Source organism: Peromyscus eremicus, chromosome 2, assembly GCF_949786415.1.
Source record: "Peromyscus eremicus chromosome 2, PerEre_H2_v1, whole genome shotgun sequence".
In the NCBI taxonomy this organism is placed as follows: Eukaryota; Metazoa; Chordata; class Mammalia; order Rodentia; family Cricetidae; genus Peromyscus; species Peromyscus eremicus.
In genome coordinates, this window is record NC_081417.1 from 133,540,768 (window position 1) to 133,564,283 (window position 23,516).

At 45.9% G+C, this 23,516-nt stretch overlaps 1 protein-coding gene across 3 annotated transcripts in view; it reads right to left on the minus strand.

Moving 5' to 3' along the window:
- Window positions 1–22,490, minus strand: part of Smap2 (small ArfGAP2) — a 52,951-nt gene extending 30,461 nt beyond the window's left edge. For 2 of the 3 annotated variants that reach the window (XM_059254892.1, XM_059254891.1), the window contains exon 1: window positions 21,958–22,489. In XM_059254892.1, the coding sequence (XP_059110875.1) occupies window positions 21,958–22,060 (103 nt within the window). In that variant the 5' untranslated portion in view covers window positions 22,061–22,489. Of the gene's footprint in view, window positions 1–21,957 lie in introns of all 3 variants that reach the window. The other variant, XR_009377647.1, reaches the window with a different exon arrangement.
- Window positions 22,491–23,516: the final 1,026 nt, after the last annotated feature.

Sequence of the window (23,516 nt, forward strand, 5' to 3'; positions counted from 1 at the left end):
AGTTCCTGGAGACTGGCATCCAGAACACAGACAAGAATCACAGGAATGAAGAACTTTCAAGGGTACTAATGGATGGTGAGCTTGAAACAGCTACTCCCCCCACCCCACCCCACCCCACCCCCCAAAAAAAAGAAGAAGAGAAAAGAAAAGAAGGCCTTGACTGAATTTGTGCTGGGAGGTGAAGTTTGCCTGCTGCCCTTGGAGCTTACTAGGTGGATGATGGAAATTTGGGACTAGAAAAAAGTGAACCAGAGGAGGAGCGCACCTGGACTGGGGATCATCTAGTGGCTCCCTGATGCTGTGGACTTGGAAAGGCTTGTGAAACTTCCTGCCCTTTCCAGATTGGCTGAAAATCCCTCCCAGAAGCCTTCAGAAGGCCACTCTCTCTACTGGAGACATCCTTTTGTGAAGCCCATGCTCCTGGCTGCTTTCCCCAGAAAGCCTTTCTCTTTCTAATGCGACTCCCACAGCCTCTCCTGGGTACTCATCCACAGTTGTTCACTGTTGGGTTTTGTTTTTGTTTTTTGTCAGTTCCTTTAGATAACAAAACTTTCTATTTAGGTAACTCTTAAAAACCTAAGCCAGGGCTGGAGAAATGGCTCAGAGTACAGTATTTGCTGTGCAGGTGTGATGATGACCTGAGTTCAAATCCCCAGAACCTGTAAAGTAGGGTACAGTAGAGCACATCTGTATCCCACTGTTCCTACAGCATGATGGGAAGTGGAGATGAAAGAATTTCTGGAAGCTCACAGGCCAGTTAGCCTGGGGCATGCAAGGTGAACAAAGATGTTCCTCCTCAAACAAGGTGGAAGGCAAGGGCCAACTCCTGAGGTTGACCTCTGACTTCTAGGAATGTGCCATGGCATGCACACACCCATACATGTGTATGTACCTGTACCCTCTCAATCTCTTTTCTCTCTCTCACACAAACCACACACACACACATACACACACACACACACACACACACACACACACGCACGCACACGCACGCACACGCACGCACATGCACACACACAAGCACACACAAAATAAATAAAACCTTGGGGGAGGAGCACAGACAACAGGGCTGGAAAGATGGCTCAGTAGTTAAGAACACTTGCAGAGGTCCTGGGTTCAGTTCTGAGGGACCTGGCACCCTCTTCTGGCTCTGTGGGCATTAGGTATGCATGCAGTACACTTACATACATACATACAGGCAAAATACTCATACACACTAAAAAAAATACATTTAAGAAATCATATAAAATAGTAAAAAAATAAAGACCTAGTAGGATACTTTTGTGAAAATTACTTTTTATAGAGGAATGACACAAAGTTAATTTAAACAGGCCACATAGAATGTCAGAGGAACAGATGTCTATAATGTTTCGTGTTCCCTGGCCAGCCCACGACAGTTAGACTCCAGCTAATTCCCTCTGACAAGTATTTATGGATCCCCCGTCGTAAGTTTCTCCACCGACGCAATCAGTCAGATCAAGCCGAATCAAAAAACACCAGGTTTAATGAGCCAAGCACCCCCGGGGGACTCTCAAGCCCCCAGAAGTGAGGCGAGGGAGGAGGAGGAGAACTCACAGGGCAGGTCTAGGGACCGGAGTGTGTATACTACAGACTACTCTGCAGGCTTGGTCTTGAGCAGCTCCGGGAGAGACCCCACTTGGCGGGCTTTCTGAGAAGAGAGGGGTTTGGAATGGGGGGAGTGAAGCCAAGGGGAGCTTCCAACTGAGCACCCTCTACACAAAGACCCTGCTTAACGCATTTATGAATAAGCCACAAGAGTGGTGGCTGAGGCGTGCTTCTCTGCAAAGGGGAGGGCAAACAAAAAAGAGCTGCTTTCATGGAGGGCAGGAAGGAGGTTCCTTCATGAGGAGCCAAACAGTGAGACTATCTCAGTGCAAACGATTGTGTTTGGCTTGAAGGCTCCATGTGGGCAATTACTCCAGCAAAGGCTCAGCTGAACCAGAAGCAGAGCCTGCCAGAACCCCAGGACAGGGACTAACACAGGCTCAAGTGTCAGAATCATGGTACTGGGATCCCAGCGCATCCCTGCGAGGATGCCCACAGAACACGGCCTCCTTTACTATGCACCAGTCTGAACCCGAGCCAGTGAGACTGAATTTAAAGAGCCAGAAAGAGCAAATTCAACGTTATCCTAAACTGACATTTGTAGCTGGAGTTTTCCTGCCTGGCCCACAGTCCGGACAAATCTCTCTCACCTGCTAGTCCCACAGCCACTCAGACCCGACCAAGTAAACACAGAGACTTATATTGGTTACAAACTGTATGGCCGTGGCAGGCTTCTTGCTAACTGTTCTTACAGCTTAAATTAATCCATTTCCATTAATCTATACCTTGCCACATGGCTCATGGCTTACCGGCATCTTCACATGCTGTTTGTCATCGTGGGGCTGGCAGTGTCTCTCAGCCTTCCACTTCCCAGCTTTATTCTCCTCCTTGTCCCGCCTACACTTCCTGCCTAGCCAATGGCCAATCAGTGTTTTATTTATTGACTAATTAGCAACACATTTGCCATACAGAACATCCCACAGCAGACATTTCATAGCAACTGTCAACAAGTAGGAAAGTTTGTCTCTTAAGAACAATACCTCTGGAAATCCAATATGGCTCGATCATCATTTCAAGGAATAGCAGCAGACTGGTGGAGATGGGTTACTTAACAGCTAGACAAGTGCAGCAGATTCGAACCCATACACGTGACATTTCAAAGCAGCATATTAAGCTATATTCCTAGTACTAATGGCCTCACTTCAAATCATAAAGCTAGCTTGGTTCACCAGGAGTCACCGTCTTCCCTCTGGGGACATCCAGTTCTCTGGTGATTTTTAGGTTACTTTGGGTTAAAATTTCTTTACTGTAATAATTTTATAATAAATTATTTTAAAATTTAATAGTTTACTAAAAAAATAATCTATTCATGTCCTTAAAAAAACACCACACAACAACAGAACAACACTGGGCATATCAGTGCATGCCTTTAACCCCCGAACTCAGGAGGCAAAAGCAGGTGGGAAAAAAAGCCACCCCTGGAAAAAAATATATGTAAGTAACATTATACAAAGTAAGCAGGTTGTATTAAGGAGTGAGTGAGTGTGTGTGTGTGTGGTGTGTACACATACATACATGTAATGACAATTAATGAATAAAGAGGTCCAGTATTTGAAAGAAAGCAAGGAGGGACATAGGGGGAGGTATGGAGGGAGGAGGAAAAGGTGTCATCAAATTACCTTAAAAAGAAAAGAAAAGAACTGAAAATGCAAAGAGAGCATGCCCACTGGGAGGGAGGGCACAACTTTTTGGAAGAAGCCACTAAAGAAAGAAGATATGGAATTGACCCATGAGTTGCTCTTCATCCTCTATCCATAGGACAGATTCCTCTCCAGTGATGACATGTTAATTTCTTCCCTGGGTAGCTGAAGGGCTAATGGTCATAGCACTGGATTCTCACACAGGACCCAGTCCTGACCCAAGACTCACATGGCTGACTTGATAGTCTCTGCCAGGAAATGCTTTCATGCATGTCAGCACTACCTCAACCAGGCACTAACAGCAGACAGGGGTAAGCAGATGAGTAGGGAGGGATGGCTGAGCTGATGGCTACACAACCACTTCAAAGCCAGCCAGAGGCACCTACATTTCAGAACCTAGTATTATCTGAATATTCCTCCACGAAATACAAACTTCTGATGAAACAGGTAAGAGGCAGCAGAGGGACAACATGGAAACTGACAGTGACCCCACCCACGTCCACAGAGTCCTCTCTTCTCCCTCCGGACCTATGGTTCCCAACCAAAGCAATCTCTATTTTAAGAAGATGTCTCTAGAAATTTTTGGCCATCACAACTGACAGGAGGTAGAAACAAGCTAGGCATCTAGAGGAATGCTGATAAATGCCCAAAATACACAGGGCAATCCCCACAAGGAATTCCCAAAAGGTCAAGAAATGCTGCTCTAGAGGAATCAGTCTTAAGCCTTTAGTTTGAAACAGGCAAGATAGAAAAACATGCCAATTCTGCAGACGTTTTCTCTTGTTCTGTGACAGACAGGCAGGCATTTAGAGTTGATTGTAGCTTGATGGGTACTCTACGGGCCCAAATGTCAAAAGCTTGGTCCCAGAGTAGCACTCCTGGGAGATGATGTAGCCCTGAGAAGTGGGGCCTTGTGAGAAGTCTTCACATCATTGGTGTGTGCCATCAGATGGGTTGTGACACTCGACTCTCATCCTCTCTGGTGCTTCCTAGTTTGGTCAAACCACATGCTCCAGCCATGATGTACTGCGTTTGTCTTGGAGGAACCCTCCAGAACCACGAGCCAAACAGAGCTTTCTCTTTTTAAAAGAGTATTTTAGACGTATTTATTTTATGTGTATGTGGGTTTTGCCTGCATGCATGTATGTGCACCACGTGCACATCTGGTGCCCACGGAGGTCAGAAGAGGGAGTCAGATCCCCTGAAACTGGAGTTATGGATGGTTGGGTGCAAGCTGTCATGTGGGCACTGAGAACTGAATCTGGAACCTCTGCAAAAACAGACAGTGCTCCTAACAGCACCCCTGCCACCCCAAACCTTTGCTCTTTATAACGTAACTGCCTTGGGATTTTTCTTTTCTTTTTTATTTGTTTTGTTTGTTTATCTGTTTTGAGACAGGGTTTCTCTGTGTAGCCCTGGCTGTCCTTGAACTTATAGAGATCCACCTCCCTCTGCCTCCTGAGTGCTGGGATTAAAGGTGTGCACCACCATCGCCAGGCTTTGGATTTTTCATTATAGTGACAGAAGGCTGACTAATACAAATATACTATTCTAAAATTGGAAAAAACCTTAGAGATTTTCTAGTTCATGCAGTTGAGAAACTGAGCCTCAGAGAGTTCAAGGTCATTAAAGAAATGATCATCAGTTGACCTGGAATTAGAATCATCTTTACACACCCCACATGCATCAGATGTGTTATAAAAGGTAGATACTCAACAACAGTTACTAAATCAATACCTCACTCTTTCAGTGGTCTTTTTACTATAACATGATTGCACAGCTAGGACGTGGAGCATCCGAGACTGAGTGTGAAGATGTAGTCTCAGGTTTTCCATCCACACTCCTCCGCTTCCTCAAAGGAAAGTCCAGAAGAACAAGCGTGACACACTGGCTCTCAGGACCCATCGGCCAGGCAGGAGGGGTCTCTCAGCCGTTCTCAGCAAAGCACGGGCTTCTCACCCAGGCAGGAGGGGTCTCTCAGCCGTTCCCAGCAAAGCACGGGCTTCTCAACCAGGCAGGAGAAGTCTCTCAGCTGTTCCCAGCAAAGCACAGGCTTCTCAACCAGGCAGCGAGCGGCTCTATACAAAACCTTCTGAGCCAACAGATGAGCTCTGTGAGCCAAAAAGGAGCACAGCAACTTTCCCCACATGCCAGAGGAGACCCAACGCACGGCAAACACACGGAAAAGCAGTGCCATTTACCAAATCACAACCATATCTAAACAAGTTAAACAGCTTTCTAAACAAACAGCAGCTTAGAAATGAATTCTGGGATCAAAGTACAAATGGCTAGTCCAGCGGCATGCTGGGTGTTAGTCACAGGAACAGCCCTGCCTGAAAGGAGGAGGTCAGAAGGTGGAGGTCTGCCCCTTCACAGAGACGACCCATCACGGTGTCTCAAAGCTAGGCATATCAGAAGCAAGTATGACATATACAAAGGCATGGGATAGGACAAAGACACCAGCTCTACAGAGAAAGATCTGCACAGGGATCTGTGAGCAGAGACCAGGACAGGTCTCTAGAAAAATAGTCACAGCTTCCAAAAAGCCAAAGCAAGGTTCTTCAATTAAGCAAACCTCTTCTAGTGGGGACAAAGAGAGCTTCTAGAACTGCTATAAGGTTATTATTAATTTCACTGGAACAGTGTCTAAATATTTACTCCCATCCCACAAAAGGGCTATTTCAGCCTCCACGTTCACACCGCTTGCTACATTTTCCCCAAGATGATGTGTCACCCTGAAACCTCCTACAGAGCGCAAGGGATCAGCTTCATGACTGGTTCCAGCTTTCATGTGGCACAGATGCCAGGAGCACACAAATGAAATGCTGCAAAGCAGCAATTACCACAAAGCAGCCACAAGATTCACCTCTCAGCTTCCTAGAATGTCACAGGTCTCCAACTAGCCGAGCCAGTGTGAAGGGGACTGTTACAAACCCAGAGAAGAATATGATCTGAACACAGGGTAGCAGAACGCCACTACGCGTGGTGGGCCCAGAGACACTGCCGACAGTGTGCATCCGCTACGCACGCACAGAGACATAGTCCTTTGTCTTTGTTTACAGTCTAGGAAACCCCTTGCTCAAAAAATAAGAACTGTAACAATTATCATTCCCTTTCTCACAATGTAGGACTCTAATCCGCCTTCCCAGTGGATGTGTCTGAGCACAGGAAGACTGTGAACACCTAAGGGGCTAATCATGGTGTGACAACACTCTCCCACACAGGCACCAGGACTTCCCAGCTCTCCATTCCTTGCCTCAGCAGATGTCTACCACAGCGAAGCGTTTCAGAACGATAGCCCCTACAGCAAAGCCACCTCCCAGATGGTTCCAACCCAGGAGACGTCACCCAACTTCTTTAAATTAGAGGGGCCCATGGCTACTCAGGGTTGAATATGTAAAGCAGCCTAAAAGAGCACAAAAATTTACACTGCACTATTGTCTGTAGTGATGAAAACTGAAAACCCAAATGTCTAACACTTAGTGTTATGTAAAAAATGACACCCTCCCATGACAGAGTATGTTTTTTAAAAAGGTATTACATGTTTTAATACCATGAAAAGACCTATGACAAATGTTAAATGAAACACTAATGTCATAAAAATTGATGAAGTACAAACTTAAGTAAATAATGAGAACTCTGGGAATTCTCATTTCTGTGATTCCGTTTTTTCATATTTCCCAATTATTTTATCATGAATACAGGAAAGTGCCGTGGTCAGAAAAGATGGCAGCTGGTGGCGCTGCTTTAAAGGCAATAGCTTCTAATGTTTAGAAAATAAGCACACCTCCCCACTCCACAAGTCTCATAAGATTAAATAAAAAAAACAAAAACCCTGCTCTAGAAGTCTGTTCCCATGGCAACAAGTCTTCCCCTCCCCCTTAAATACACGAGCAGTCTAATGAAATGAGGATCTATTTTTACTCTGCCATAATGTAGACCCTCGATTGGAGTCATTTGTGCCAAGCTGCTTCTGTTCAGACAAGGCGCAGAACCAAGGGGGATGCTCAAGGGAGCGAAAATGCATCCTCCTGGCTCGAACGCTTCATTTGAAGATGTGCCTTGCTCTCTTGTATGAGCTGGAAACACACACAGCAGCCCCACTACAGGAAAGACCTTTTCTTAGATTTCCCTTGCATGCAGCAATTCCTCTTGCCAAAGTCCCCATGCCCACTTTCAGAGTGACAAAGCCAAGCCCTGGCCAAAGAGCTACTCTGAGCAAATACACTTTCAACCCAGCCTGAGAACCTGACTGAATCTTTTTCACTGTTTTCTTTATCTAGTCAGCTGTCACACTGGAACTGGTTTCCAGCGGCTCTGCTGTTTGCTGCCGGGTAAGGACAGGGTCCTTGCTAGCTCTGCTCTAGGGGCTTCTGTCAGTTATCACACAAGCTAAGGTATCAATAGCAACAGAAAGACCCGGAGGCTGCAGACTAAGATCGCACAAGCTGCATGCAAAGTTCTTGTGAGAAATCACTTTTCAAAAGTATAAGAACTGCTGGGTGTGGTGGCACACACCTTTAATTCCAGCACTTGGAAGAGGCAAAGGCAGGCAGTTCTCTTAGTCTGAGGCCAGCCTGGTCTACAGAGTGAGCTCCAGGACAGCCAGGGCTACACAGAAAAACCCTGTCTCGAAAAACCAACCAAACCAAACCAAACCAAACAGCTTAAGAACTACAACAACTAGTGAAGTTGACACTAAATAAATTCTTTCAAGTCAAAGCCAGAAATGCCAGAGAAGTCATTTCTAAATCTGCACATTCGGGGACTTCCAGTCAGATAAGAAAAGAGGAAGAAGTTCAAAACAACATCCAGCTGTGTGCACTTGGGCAAACGAGGTGCAGGAACACAGCAGGACTTGCACACAAACCCACAGCGACAGGGCTATTCTGGGGTGACTGGGGATTTACAGTCTAGCCTTCACTAGCAACTGTTGGAAAAGACAGTGTGCTGGCTGGTTTTCCTCAACTTGACACAAACTAGAGTCATGTGGCAGGAGGGGACCTCAACTGAGGAAATGCCTCATCAGATTGGTCAGTCTGCGGGCAGGACTGCTGGGTTCTTTTCTTGATTGTGGACTGATGTGCCAGGACTCAGCCCACAGTGGGCAGTGCCACCTCCGGGCAGGTGGTTCAGGAAAGTGTAAGAAAGGCGGCTGAATGTGAGGCTGGCAGCAAGTCAGTGAGCACTTTTCATGGCTGCACCTCGGCTCTTGCAGAGTTCCTTCCGGGATGTTCTTAACCACAGGCTCAAATAGGACGTGTAAACCATCAACCCTTTCCCTCCCAAGCTGTTTTCGGTCATGGTGTTTATCACGGCACCAGAAAGCAAACTGAGACAAGCAGTTCTCTGGAGAAGGGACAGGACAAGTCACTGCCCTGGGACACAGCTAGGCCAGTGAGTGCAGGCTCCTTCCTCCTCTGTCCTTTACTATACTCAGTGTGCCACAAAATGGGACCATCACACACTCATTCAGCTGGGGGTGAGAAAAACAATGACAGGAAGCCAAAAGGATCCAGTTTAGGACTAAGAAATTTCCTGTAATAGCTGAGTGAAATTTTTTTTAAAAAGAAAAGGAAAAAGAATACCAACAAAATCTTCTGCCGGTGGGCTTGTAAAACCTAATGTGTTTGTTGTTGTTGTTGTTGTTGTTGTTGTTATTGTTTCAAGACAGGGACTCACTCTGTAGACCAGGCTGGCCTTGAACTCACAGAGATCCTCCTGCCTCTGCTTCCCGAGTGCTGGGATTAAAGGCATGCGCCAACACCACCCGGTGCCCTAATGAGTTTTTAAACTGTATAATCTATGTATCTAAAACCAACCTGGGATGAAAAAAACTGTCCCAAGACTCCACTCATTGTCAATGAACAATAGAAACTCCCATTCCTCCGCAAGCCACATGTTAGGAAGGTGGGATTCCGAGGCTGGATTCAGCCTCACAAGAGGGAGCGTGGGGGAAGTGGAGAGTTGACCAACTGAATATAACCCCCACAGCAACCTTACACGGCTGGATGGCCACAGCTGAAGGCGAATTTGGCTCATCTCTGGGGCTTTCCACTGGGGAAGGACCTGCCGTTCAACCATCAACGACCAGCATTCACAAAGCCTGTGGAGAAATACGGGATCCAGAAGAGCGGGGTAGGGAAGGAGAAAGTTTGAGAAAGGGGAGAGTCAAACAGAGTAAGAAATAATTATCATTATAAAACATGAAGCTTTACAAAGGCGCAGATGTGCCTTTAAGATGTACCTTTAAAACACAAGTGGAGCCGGGTAGTGGTGGCGCACACCTTTAATCCCAGCACTCGGGAGGCAGAGCCAGGTGGATTTCTGTGAGTTCGAGGCCAGCCTGGGCTACCAAGTGAGTTCCAGGAGAAGAGCAAAGCTACACAGAGAAACCCTGTCTCGAAAAAAAAAAAAAAAAAAAAAAAAAACACAAGTGGCCCGGCTGAAAAGAACTGTATCCTGGGGAACAGTCAAGTATTTCAAATACCAAATCACAAAGTATAGTTCCAGCTTGGGAGGTGGTTACAGAATGATCAAGAAGACAAGGCATCCCCAGCTATGCAGGGAGTACAAGACAAGCTTGAGCCTCCTCAAAATTATTTACTGATTTATTTAATTAAAATATAAATCTAGCCAGGTGTGGTGGCACATGCCTTTAATCCCAGCACTTGGAAAGCTGAGGCAGGAGGATCTCTGTGAATTGGAGGCCAGCCTGGTCTACAAAGCGAGTTTCAGGACAGCCAGGACCACACAGAGAAACCCTGTCTCTAAAAAACAAAGCAAACAAACAAACAAAACGTGTGTGTGTGTGTGTGTGTGTGTGTGTGTGTGTGTGTGTATAAAAATCTAAGCCAGGCATGGTGGATCCTCAGGTGATCCCAACACTTAGGAGGCTCAGACAAGAGAACTGCCACAAGTGTTTAATCCCAGCACTCGAGAGGCAGAGGCAGGCAGGTTTCTGAGTCTGAAGCCAGCTTGGCCTATAGAGTGAGTTCCAGGACAGCCAAAGCTATATAGTGAAACCCTGTCTCAAAAAAACAAAACAAAACAAACATACACACACACACACCAAAAGAGAGAGAGAGAGAGAGAGAGAGAGAGAGAGAGAGAGAGAGTGTGTTAACTGCTACAAGATCGAGGCCAGCCTGGGCTACACGGTGAGTTCCGGCCAGATTGGTCTACACAGTGGGTTCAAGGCAGCCAGAGCTACACGGCAAGGCCATGTCTCGAAAGTAAATAAATAGTGAATAAATAAAACCCAAATTGCATTTAATTATATCTGTGATTTACAGGAATACCCATCAAGAAGAAATTAATTTTTCAGAGAAAAGCGGAAAAAAAACAATGAAACTCATGTGATTTTCATAGTTGATGACAACTTAAACAATGATGTTCCCTTAATCTGTGGAAAGTAACAGCCCAAAACAAACATACTCACACTGAACTGAAATCTTTGTTGGCCTACTTCCACCAAAACCATTAACGTGGTCAGAACCCAAATGCAGGTGACCTGATTGACAAAAAAAGCACTTCTAGAAAGTGCGAACCAGAATCATGTAACGCAAATGCTTTTATCATCAGGAAGGAAATTAGCGACCCTAACTTGACAAACTTTGCCTTTGGATGGAGCAGTGACATTCCTTGTAAGACTATAATACTTTTCAGGTTTAGTGCACAAGAAGATAGATCTAGTGATGTCACCCTTTTCACCCAGTACTAACTAACCTATCTGAAGTTCTTGGGAGACACTAGCCACTGGCCCCCGACTCATCACTCAACATGCCTAGACACAGTGGTGCAAGGCACAAGGAAAATTTACCCCACTGTAACGAATTCAATTATCAAGGAGATTAAGTCGTGTCATGTTTAAGGCTGCTATTGACAAAACTCTGTGCATCTTTGTATTATTGACTCAAGCCACTCAGGTGAAGATGGGGCAACATGCCTAGACCCTAGGATTCCCAGAATTGGAAGGGCGGGAACTTATTTTCTGAGTAACCAAATGATAAATCGATGCATAGCTCCTGGTGGCCAGTGATAGTCAAACAGTTTCAACCTGGCACACAGCTTGCAGGCTATGACTTATTGTCTCACTACCGGACTAAGTTTCAGCAATAGCCACGATCCCTTAGAAGCACACAAGGCGGTTTCTACCAGAAACCCCCGCCTATCTCTTGTCCACATTTACCTGAAAGACTTTTGTATCCCTCCTCCCTAATAACTAAGGGGAAACGATCACATTTTGGAGATGGTTTCGGTGTCTGTGTGTCTGTCAGTACTTGGATCTTACCCTCATTCTACTCTATCACAGAGAACCAACTACATTTCCCAGCCTCCCTGCCAAATGATTTCTGGATAAATTCCCTCAGCGAGAGAGCCTAGTAAGGAAAAATGGCAAAAAGAAGAAAGACGTCAGAGTGCTCGTATTCGGCCTGGGTTTCAGCTGCCACCTAACAATCCCTCTTTCCATGCCTCTGGATCATACCACATGGTTTCTGGCACTTTCTAATTTCCTTAGCCACATGGTAGCTCCTGGACAGCATGAATACCTAGGTTTCTCAGTAACCACTTAGCTGTAACTGATTCCCTGACCTATTGGTTTCTGTTTCCCTGACTGGCCTCGATTGAGGAGACCTTCCAATAGGTATGTCAAACATATTGGTTTAGAAAATAATTTTCTTTTATCCAGATGTCCTGTAAAAAATGTGCTTCTAGGAAACAAAATGTACAGATGATAATACACATTCATCCATTCAATATTACTTAGGCCTTATCAAACCCCATCACTGCTCAGAAAATTAGTGGATGTAGTCCCAAGTCCTTGCCCTTGTGGGCTTACATCCTAGTGGACACTTCAAGTGCAGCGAATCACAATTTAAGAAGCTAACTGTGGGCTGGGGAATGCAGTGTAGTTACTAAGTTCTTGCTTAGCATGAATGAGACATAAACGGGGTGTGATGGCACCTGCCTATATCACTGGGGAAGAAGAGGGGAAAAGATCAGAAATTAAAGCTAATCCTCCGCTACATATTGAATTCAAGGAGACCCTGGAACATACCAGGTCCTGCCTCAAAATAGATAAATAAATAATACCGTTATCTGAGCTGGGTGTGCTGGGTCTAGTGACACAGGCCTGTAATTCCAGTGACTTAAGAGTCAGAGGTGGCAAGTGCAATAGTTCATACCAACCTGGGCAACCTGGAGAGGCTCCGTCTCAAAACGTTTAAAAGGCTGGCTATGGTGGCACACCCTGTATCCCAGCACTCAGCAGGCAGAGCAGGAGAATCTTCACAGGGTCGAGGCTTCATCCTACATTCTAAGTTCCAGGCTATCCAGAACTACATAGGGAAACCCTATCTAAAAATGGGGGTGGAGGGGATGGCTGAGGATATAGCTTAGTGGTAGGGTGCTTGCCTGGCATGTGAGAAGCCAAACCTCAGCACCACAAAAATAATTAAGCAATACAGAATTACTGTCTTCCCAGTAGAGGAATGTGGTAAATGAATAGACTACTAAGGTGTTCTACAGAGACTCTTCCCTACCTTTTTGGTATGGTGTGCTGAGCTGAGAACTCCAGGAGCCATACAGAACGTCCTCAAAGTTACTATCTACCTAAGTAAACAGGCCACTTGCTCCAACGGAAGTACAAATATGGCAAGGGTCTAAGTAGACACCATGTGCTTAGAATGCACAGCAGGAGAGCATGGCAGACTTGCTGGGCATCTTTTTTAACAGGGGATATCAATTGGAGAAAGAGTCAAACTGCTTAATATGTCACCCTTTCTCCATAGCACAGGTAGAGTCCACTAACATAGCATGCAATGTGCGTAATTAACAGTGTGTCACAGCCAGCAACTGCATATTATTTTCAGGTTGGAATTTGCAGGCAGAAGAACAGAAACAGACAATGACTCATGTGATGAACAGTTACATAGACAACTGTGCCCAAGAAAGCTGCCACCTACATCCCATAATGACATTGGATGACAAAGGCAGAAAGGGGGTAGTTTTCAGACTTATCTGGAAACAAGATTTGCTACCAAGAAAGCACCTGACACAATCATGAAGACACAACAAATAATCGACACACGGTCCTGCTTGAGCATAAGAGCATGCTCAGCGTCAAACCTGGCAGCACTGGCCGCAGAGATGACAGCACATCTCCTGCTGGCGTTCCACTAGACTGCTCTAAGAGGATGCATGTGTCCACGAAAGCACACACACAGAATACAGGCGCAATACTCAAGTATCTTTTACTACTCGGCAACAACCAAGTACTTCATGCCTGTGAGACTTATAATCCCACTGGAGAAGCAGGTCGACCTACAACACTAGATGTATACAAAGGCTGAAAGCATAACGCAAATTCATAATCTCAAAACCATAAAAAGTCCCCTGGACAGCCGGAATTTTAACCTTATGGTCCTTTGACTAGCTACTGAATTCTAACCCTCACACTATACAATATGTAGTCAAATCACCCTAAATACCACATGAGGGCGCGCGGGCTCTCACACGCTCACACACACACACACACACACACACACACACACACGCACACGCACACGCACACGCACACGCACACGCACGAATGCACACACTCATGAGTACAGCACAGCCAGCACACTGCAGAGTCTCTGTACATTTCTGCTTCCCTTTCCTACAGTGTCGCTCCCTAAGTTCCCCTCACAGAGCCCTATGTACCCTTTCTGTCAGCTTAATTGCCTCTTTGAAGACCTTTTTCCCTTCTTCAGTGCTATAATGATTATTTGCTTTATACATCTACTTCCACACTAGAATATAAAACCTTTGAGATCAAAGACTTCATCTTTGCATCCTTTCATATGTCCCTGCACAGTGTCTGGCACAGAGTGAAAGCTTAAAACTTCTGTTTTGTTTTATTGGAGTGTTTTGTTGTTGTTTGTTTTTGTGTTTTTTGTTTTTGGTATTTTAAGACAGGGTTTCATAGCCAGGCATGGTGGTGCATGTCTTTAATCTCAGCACATGGGAGGCAGAGGCAGGTGGATCTCTGTGAGTTCGAGGCCAGCCTGGTCTACAGCGTAAGTTCCAGGACAGCCAGGGCTACACAGAGAAACAAAAGACAGGGTTTCATGTAGTCTAGGCTGGCTCAGAATAATCTTGAATTCCTGATCCTCTGGGTGATGTGACTGCAGGCAGGTACACTCCACTCCACACTCCACTTTAGGATAATTACTGAATACGTATATCATACACATACATACATACATGCACACACACATATAGTGTGGAATGCCAATCTAAAGTGAGCCCTTCCTAAAGGAACTCTGTCCTCTTTTCCTGCTTGCCACAGGGTGCTATTTAAAGGAAATGCAGAATAAACAAGGCAGTGTCTCCCAGAGAGCAGCCTCAGCACACGGAAACTCGAGACGATTTAATGGTGGCTTTGACTAATTCCTTTCAGTAAAACGTGTCGATAGAATCCTGACTGCCGGTATTAATGTGCATCAGCTGTAAAAGCTCAGAAAGTTATTTGATCTTGGGGAGAGGAGGATGAATGGAGAGGAAACCGGAAATGGAAGCACAACTTCTGTCTGTCTACAGCTGGTAGATTTTTTTAACCTCTCCAGAAGGTTAGAAACTATGTTCCTGCATTATCAGATGCCACTGACACATATCTAAAAACAACTTCAAATTGACAGGAAAGTTTGTGTTCTAGGAATGATAATTAAAAAGCAATGGTGTGGCCATTGATAAAAAATCAATAAAGGGAGAGCTGAAGATTAAAGCGCAAACGTTAGAACCGGGCGGCTGCTGGGATGACTCAACGGGAGAAACATCCTGCTGCTGTGTCTGCCCCTCTGAGCTCGCTCTCAGACCCACACTGCAGCAAGCCAGAACCGGTTCCTACAAGGCATCCTCTGACCATCACACATGTATCGTAGCATGTGGACACACACACAAATAAAAATATAATAAATTTTTAATTTTAAAAGGTTAAAATTCAGGGTTACTACTAGAAAATCTCCACACAAAGAAATTCCCTGGCCTAATCTTTCATACATGTCTGAAGAGGCAGGAAACATGCAGGCTATCCTCAAGGGTCTTGTAAAGCACATTTGCAAAAATGCCAGAACTCCCATATATAGGAAATGGTTTTGGCTTACGGACTAGGGGATTACAGTGAGTCATTCTAACCATGACTTCCAGTAACCAGAGTATTTTTAAGAATACAAAGTTTAAAAAAATGAAACTAATGAACTCAAGATAAAACATGTAAGACCAAGAGCGGTAAAAATAAAGGAAGCTTACATCTTTTGTTTACAAGGCACCTTCATTTTTCCACTTAAGAAAAGGAAGCTGACAGAGGTTAAGAGCACTGGCTACTTTGCTGCTCTTCCAGAGGTCCTGAGTTCAATTCCCAGCACCTACATGGTGGCTCACAACCATCTATAACAGTATCTGATGCCCTCTTCTGGCATGCATGTGTGCATGGGGAAAGAGCCCTCGTACATTTAAAAAAAGACCAGGAAAAGAAGCTGCGACAGCGGGGTGGAACGCTAAAGGTCAAACTAGCTGCTCCATCACCAAGGGGAGGAGGCCCTTTCCACCACTACCTCCTCGGCTCCGCAAAGCCGGCCAAGTGCTGTAGATACTTTATTAAAAGATGTGTTTGTTGTGGGATATTTGTATACTGTGAAAATGTGTTGCTGTGATTGGTGTCATCAAAAGCTGAACAGCCAATAGCGAGGCAGGAGAGCTAGGCGGGCCTTCCAGGCAGAGGGGGACCTGAGAGGAAGAAATGCAAAGTCACCAGCCAGACTCAGAGGAGGCAGGATCAAAGTACAGAGTAAAGATAACAGAGCCACATAAAAGGCCGTAAAAGTAGATAAATAGATACGGGTTAATTTAAGTTATAAGACTCGTTAGGAACAAGCCTAAACCAAGGCCAAGCTTTCATAATTAATAAGAAGTCTCCATGTCATTATTTGTGAGACGGGAAAATCCATCTACATGTGTTCCTTCTTATTTTGTGTGTAAGAATGCTTTACATGCATGTTTGTCTGCACACCACATGCACACCTGGTGGCCATGAAAGCCAGAGGAAGATACTAGATCCAGGAACTAGAGTTCCAGATGGTTGTGAACCACCATGTGGGTGCTGGGAACCAAACTTGGGTCCTCTGCTCTTAACCACTAAGCCATCTCTCCAGCCTCTGGGCCCACTTCTCAAAGACATCTTCCATGAGAGAAGCTGTCTTCCAAATCTTTCAAGAATATCTCCCAACTTAACGGAAGTAGTCTTGTGTAGAAGCTCTTGAGTGTACATGGACAGAGTCTTCACTGTCTCCATGTTAGGCTGTTGACTGACAAATCCAAGAGACCAAGAGCAGGGGTAACGTGCTATTGGCACAAAAGTGCTGAGAAACCTATCCATTTAATGTCATTGTTTAATATCCACATGCGCACATACACAAAACAAAGAAAACTTCATTGTTTGTCAATGCATGTATTACCTCTCATACATGGGCTGGGGAGGGAGGCTGGGGAGGAGACTCAGGAGGAAAGCACTCACCCTGCAAGTGGGGGGACTGGAGTTCAGATCTCCAAAGAGCACCTAAAACCCAGCTGGGCATGGCAGCCTGCTTATCATCCCAAAGTTCAGGAGGCAGGCACAGGGGATCTCAGGACAGGGTGGCTAGATTCGCCAGAATCAGTTACAGATCTGTCTCAATAAAAAAGGTGGAGATCTATTGAGGAAGGCTCCCAAGGTCAACCTTGGGCTTCTACAAGGAGACATAGACATGTGCACAGGTATCCCCACACACATGGCCCCACACAGACATTTAAAATGAAAGTCAGGTAAGGCAAAGTACTTGGGAGGAAGAGGCAGGAGGATCACAGCAAGTTTGCATCTAGTCCGCTCTACATGGTGCTGCCAAAGCTATCTAGAACTGTCTCAGATACATAGGTAAGAAATCAGGTACAGGGAGGGATGCATGCCTGTAATACAAGCTTTGGGGAGGAAGATCAGGAGTTCATTTACTCAGCTACACAGAGGTTAGGGCCTGCCTGGGCTACAGGACCCTTTTCAAACAAAGAAAAAGGATAGGTAAGAAATGGCCAACAGTGGTTATCCCCAGGAAGAGAACTATGGTGGCTGGGTCACCTTAGGACAATGACTTTTCACACTCTGTTGTCTTTTGGAGGTTTTGAATTTTGAACCACATGAAAATCAACTAAATGAAAACACATACAATGGGGATGAGACAGAGGCAGTGGTTAGTTAGAGGGAAACATCTCACAGACAGGATGTTACAGAAGAGGGACGGGAACCTAAGAAAGCCCTCAGACGCCAGAACTCCAGCAGATGCTCCAGTCTCTCCCATATTCCATAGGCCCATCATGTGCCCCCATGTCATGAAACAGTTCTCTGCTTCTCACAACCCTTGACACTGGAAATGTCCCAATGGTGGACAGGAGTATGAAGGTCTTCAGAAAGGCAGACCCTCCAATGGTAAATGATAGATAGAATCTGGTTTTAACCAGTCTCTGAATCGGTTAATACCCACACACTGACAGACATCTGGAGGTACAGAGCTGAAGGCAAAGCCTTGGGCCACGGTGACCCCAAGTACCAAGGAAGTAGGATGCAGCCAGGTCTCCAGCAGCCGGTAACTATGGACATATCTGGTTCTTACACTAGTTTTGCCCTCTGTTTATCATTACTGAAGTCAGTCCATTTAAGATATTAATGTGGGAGCTTTCATGACAAGGAAACTGTTTCTTGGACTAAGAACAAGTCACAGCATTTGGGAAAGTGAGCTTTTTGAGACAGGGTCTCACGTAGCCCAGGTTGGCCTCAAACTAGCTGAGGATAACTGAACTGATCTTCCTTTCTGCCTCCAACTTCTGAGTTCTGGGATTACAGGCGAGGCCACCTCGGGTGGTTTAAACTGTGGCTTTTTTTTTTTTTTTTTTCTTAAAGCAATGCCAAAGCAGTTCTGGACATCCTGGGCATTTGGGAGCCTGGTCCAACAGATCCTCTACAACAGTGGTTCTCAACCTTCCTAATGCTGCAACCCTTTAATGTAGTTCCTCCTATTGTGGGGACTCCAACCATAAAATTACTTTTTTTTGTTTGCTTGTTTTTTGGGGTTTATTTATTTTTTTTCCAAGATAGAGTTTTTCTGTGTAACAGTCCTGGATATCCTGGAATCCTTGTAGATCAGGCTGCCTCAAACTCACAGAGATCCACCTGCCTCTTCCTCATGAGTACTGAGTTTAAAAGTGTGTGCCACCATGTCCAGCTCCATAAAATTATTTTTTGCTACTTCATAACTGTAATTTTGCTACTGTTTCCAATCGTAATGTAAAAATTTTTGGAGACAGAGGTTTGCTAAAGGGGTTGAGAACCACTGTTCTACTGAATAAAGAGAAAAGGGCATCAACTTGTTCTCTACTCTGATGTTTAAATTACAACATTTTAAGGGTCATCTACCAGGTAATCACTCCCAAATAAGATGTTAAAAAGAAGAATCAGGGGACTAGACAAGTTACTCTGTGGTTCAGAGTTCATACTGCTCTTTAAAAGGCCGGAGTTCAGTTCCCAGCACCCACCTCAGGTGGCTCACAACCACCTGGGACTCCAGCTCCAGGGAATCCGACACCCTCTCCTGGCGTCCATGGGCAATGCACTCACATACACACATAATTAAAAGTAAAATAAAATTTTTATGAAAGGTAACTTTTCTAAAAAAATAAGTAAATAGGAAAGTCAGGGTGGCAAGATTGCTAAGTAGATAAGGAAGGGTGTTTGCTACCAAGCCTGATCATTTGAGTTCACTCCCCACATGGTAGAAATTATTCTGTCTCTTACACATACACACACACACACACACACACACACACACACACGCACGCACGCACGCACGCACACGCACACACACATACACATAAATTACAACATAATATAAAATTTTAAAAAGAAGAGTCATTGCCAAAGAGTTATTTTAGAACATTACAAAGGTATCCACTTATAGGTCTGTAGTCTAAGCTACATCAATAGACTAAATATTAATAGAATACTCTAAAGACCCTGTCTGATGAGCTCTCAATTTTCTGAGAAAGGATAAGATTAAAAAAAAAAAAAAAAGGTAAACTCAAACCCAAATCTTATTTAGTGAATACTTTTTAAATTCTTCCGCCAACTTTTTTTTTTTTTTTTTTTAATCAGAGCTGAGCAAGTCACATATAGTGACACAAAGGTCTTTCCTTCCCACCCTCTGAGAACTGCCTACATGTTCATTACAAAAGCAGAAAATAGAAAAGAGGAAGAAAACGAAGAGGGGTTAACCGGCAGACTGGACTGGATCATTCTCCAACTAGATAAACAGAGGCCTCAGCAAAAGCCTGTTTAACAGAACTGAAAGGTAACGGGCACATGGCATCTCTTTTTTAACAGTGGTGAGATGTGGGGAAAAGAATCTCTGACTTTGGAATGTTCAGGATCTAAGGCTTTAGCGTCAGCAGCTACTAGCTTTTGTTGTTGTCTGTGTTTTAGTTATTGACTGTAGGGCTTTGCACATATACTACAGCATCCACACAGAGGTCGGGGACAAGAGTGGGAGCTGGTTCTCTCCTCTTATCCTGTGAGTCCTGGGGATCAAACTCAGGCCGTCAGTCTTGGTGGCAAGCACCTTTACCCACTGAGCCATTTCACAGACCCGGGTTACTAGTTCTCATTAGGAATTAACTAAAGCTTCACGTCTGAGTTCTCAGTAGGACTATTAAAAAAGGGTAATAGGTCCCAGCACTCAGGAGGCAGAGCCAGGCGGATCTCTGTGAGTTCGAGGCCGGCCTGGGCTACCAAGTGAGTTCCAGGAAAGGCGCAAAGCTACACAGAGAAACCCTGTCTCAAAAAACCAAAAAAAAAAAAAAAAAAAAAAAGGGTAATAGAGAATTTGGAGGAAGAAATGATAAATTAACCTCTCTCTTCCATATGGTATATTTTATTGGAATGAGTAAATATAAGAGCAACATGAGAAATGGGGGAGAAGGTGGTTCTAAAAATCACCAAAATGGCATCTGACTCTCCAAGTGTGGTGATGCCCACTCAGGGGTGCCTCACTGTGACTTAAGAGCTGTCAACTGAGGACACTGGAGACTTTGAGTGAAACCAAGATGCTCCTAAGTTTTAAATCAAACCTTCCAGTAGATCTAACAAGAATCAATCTAGCCAGGTGGTGGTGGCCCACATCTTCAATCCCAGCACTCTAGAGGAAGAGGCAGGCAGATCTCTGTGAGTTCGAGGCCAGCCTGGTCTACAAAGCGAGTTCCAAGACAGCCAGGGCTACACAGAGAGACCTTGTCTCAAAAAACAAACAAACAAAAAAACCAAAAAACAAACAAAAAAACCCAGCAAACAAACAAAAACCAAAAACCAAACCAAAAACCAACCAATAAATAAATAAAAATTCAGGAGATAAATCCAGGGACCTGCTTTCCTAATAGTACATTCCATTTGCCTACTGATAGAGGTCAGTAAAAAAAATCTTACTAGGAGTCTAAATCAATGCACCATCATTCGTGGTGCCCTCCTTACATAACCCTACTCTAAAATAAACCATAATCACATGAATCATGGGTTAAGCATCTACTGCTTTTCTCAAAATTAATACACACACATTTGAATTTGTTTTATACTACATGCCCATATGCTATACAGCAAATCTGGGAAATGGAACTAAGGTACATAAACAACAGCTCCCCAAAATACAATTGCGTGTATCTACAAAGCCAAGTACAAATATTTCACTAGTAAATTTTACTACCATATTGACCTTTAATTGTATTAAAGCACGAACCTTTAAGAGCACAGGAAACAAAGGCTAAGTGGTCGTGGCCAATTTATGATGATCCTTCCTCTTTCGCCTCTGGAAGTGTAAGCACCAAGGAAGCAACGAATTCGATGAACTCCTTGCTTCCTTTTCTCCCTGCCTGGATGGGTCCTGCACTACAGCCCAGATCCTGCTAGCTTCAGCCACCCCACAAGCATGAGGCCTCCACAGACCAGGCTAGGCTACCTAGAAATCCGCACTGTGTCACTGCGTAAGGCAGCTTCCCACTGCACAAATCCTGAGTGAAGAAGGCCACCTAAGCACGCTGTCAGAGCTCAACAAGGTGGTAAAATGGCAGGAGTTGCTAATGAAAGAGCAGACAGCAAGGAATACCACCTTTAAAAATCATTTCGACAGTGTTCCTCCTCGTCATCTCACCTTCCTCCTCGCCACCCCCGCCCCCACCACCACACTGCAGCTCACCCACAGCTTTGCCAAGTGAAAGGCTGCCAGCTCTGGGTGACAGCGGGCCCAGAAGCCATTCAGAGCCTGCAACACAGACATTCCCACCTGAACACACCGGGCCACCCCACCCCCTACTATACCAGCCTCACCACGCTCACACACACACACACACACACACACACACACACACACACACCTCTCTCCCTCTCCCACATCAAACCCCGAGCCCCAGGAAACCCAGCAAGCTCTTGAGCAAGGGTGGCACCCGTTGCCATCCGAAGAGGACTTGCCCCTGGGCTCCAGAACCCCCTCTCCACTCAGGCCACCCCCCTCCACGCCGCTGCCTCCCCCCACCCCACCCCCCAGCAGCCAGCCCCTAGCCGGTGCCGCGGATGTGCTGCTACCTTTGGACTGGCAGTCAGCACAGAACTTGTTATCTTCCTCCAGCAGCAGGTTGGCCAGGACCGCTTGGTACCGATCCACGTCCTTCACCGACTTGCCCGTCATGGCCAGGGTGCCGGCGGGGGCAGAGGGCGACGCGCCCCCCGCGCCCCCAGGAGCCCCTGCCTCGGTCCGGGGCTGAGGCCTCGGGGCCCCCGCCCAGGCGCACCTCCCGAGCTGGACGAGCCGTGTCCTCCCGCCCCGCCCCGAGCCGTCCCGGGGTCAGGGCCGTCTGCCCCCCGCCCCGCAGCCCCCTCGGCGCGGCGCCCCCTGGCGGGCTTCGGGCACGGAGGGGACCCGCGAAGACTGCAGGACCCGGGACGCGGCCTAGGAGGAGCGAGCCCTCGGCCTCAGGCGTGCGCCCCGCACACCTGACCCCGGTGCGGAGGGTCTGCCGCCGCGCTTCCCGCCTCGGTTTCCCTGGCAGCTGCGGCCAGCTCTGCGGCCACCTCCACCGCCTACTTCCGGCAGCTCTTCCTATCCTCCTCCACCCAGCCCAACCCGCGCATGCGCCCCGCCCACCGCACCGCACTGGGCTCTTCCCTCGGCTCCGCCTCCTGGGAGCCAATCCGGGACGGGACGGGGGCGGGGCTTAGGTGAGAGCGGCAGGAGGAGGGCACGCCCCCTTCGTGTCCTTGGAAAAGAATGAATGAAGCCTGGTGGGAAAGGGAGGAGAGTGAAGAGAATAAAGTGACATTTACTGAGTTCTTACCGTGTGCGAGGGACTGCTCTGAGCACTTTATGTCAACTATCACCGTATGCTCTTCACAGCAACCTTTATGAAATGCGTATTTATTATCTTTATATAACCCAAGGGTTGTGGATCTCCCAGACTCCCTCAGCTTAGTCTTGGACTCACCCTCTGACCCAAGTTAAAGAGACATTACACCCTCCCACATGATCTCTTCTTCTTCTTTTTTCTTTTTTCTTTTTTGGTTTTCCAAGAGAAGATTTCTCTGTACAGTCCTGGCTGTCCTGGAACTCACTCTGTAGACCAGGCTGGCCTCAAACTCATTCATTATCCTTCGTCTTGTGACTGCCGTCCTCTCTGAGCATTGTTCTGCAATTTTTCTTTCTTTTTTTTTTTTAATTGTTTATTTATTTTTGAACAGGTTCTTCCTATGTATCCCTGGATGGCCTGAATTCCATATTATGGACCAGGATAGCCTCAAACTCACAGAGCTCTGCCTACATTTACCTCCAAAGTGCTGGGATTAAATGTTGGTACCGCCATACCTGGCTTTACTTACTATTATTAGTGTGTGTGTGTGTGTGTGTGTGTGTGTGTGTGTGTGTGATATATGCAGGTGTCCAAGGAGACCAGAAGAGGGCATTGCACCCCGGAAACTAAAGTTACATGCTGTTATGAGTTGACGAATGCGCTGACTGATGGATGTGGGTGTTAGGAACTGGACTAGGGTCCTATGGGAGATTACCGAACTCTCTCAACTGCTGAGCCAACTCTCCAGCCACCTTCTTACTTGAATCCTCACAAAGCAAAGGAGCAGTTTTGTGGAGAGAC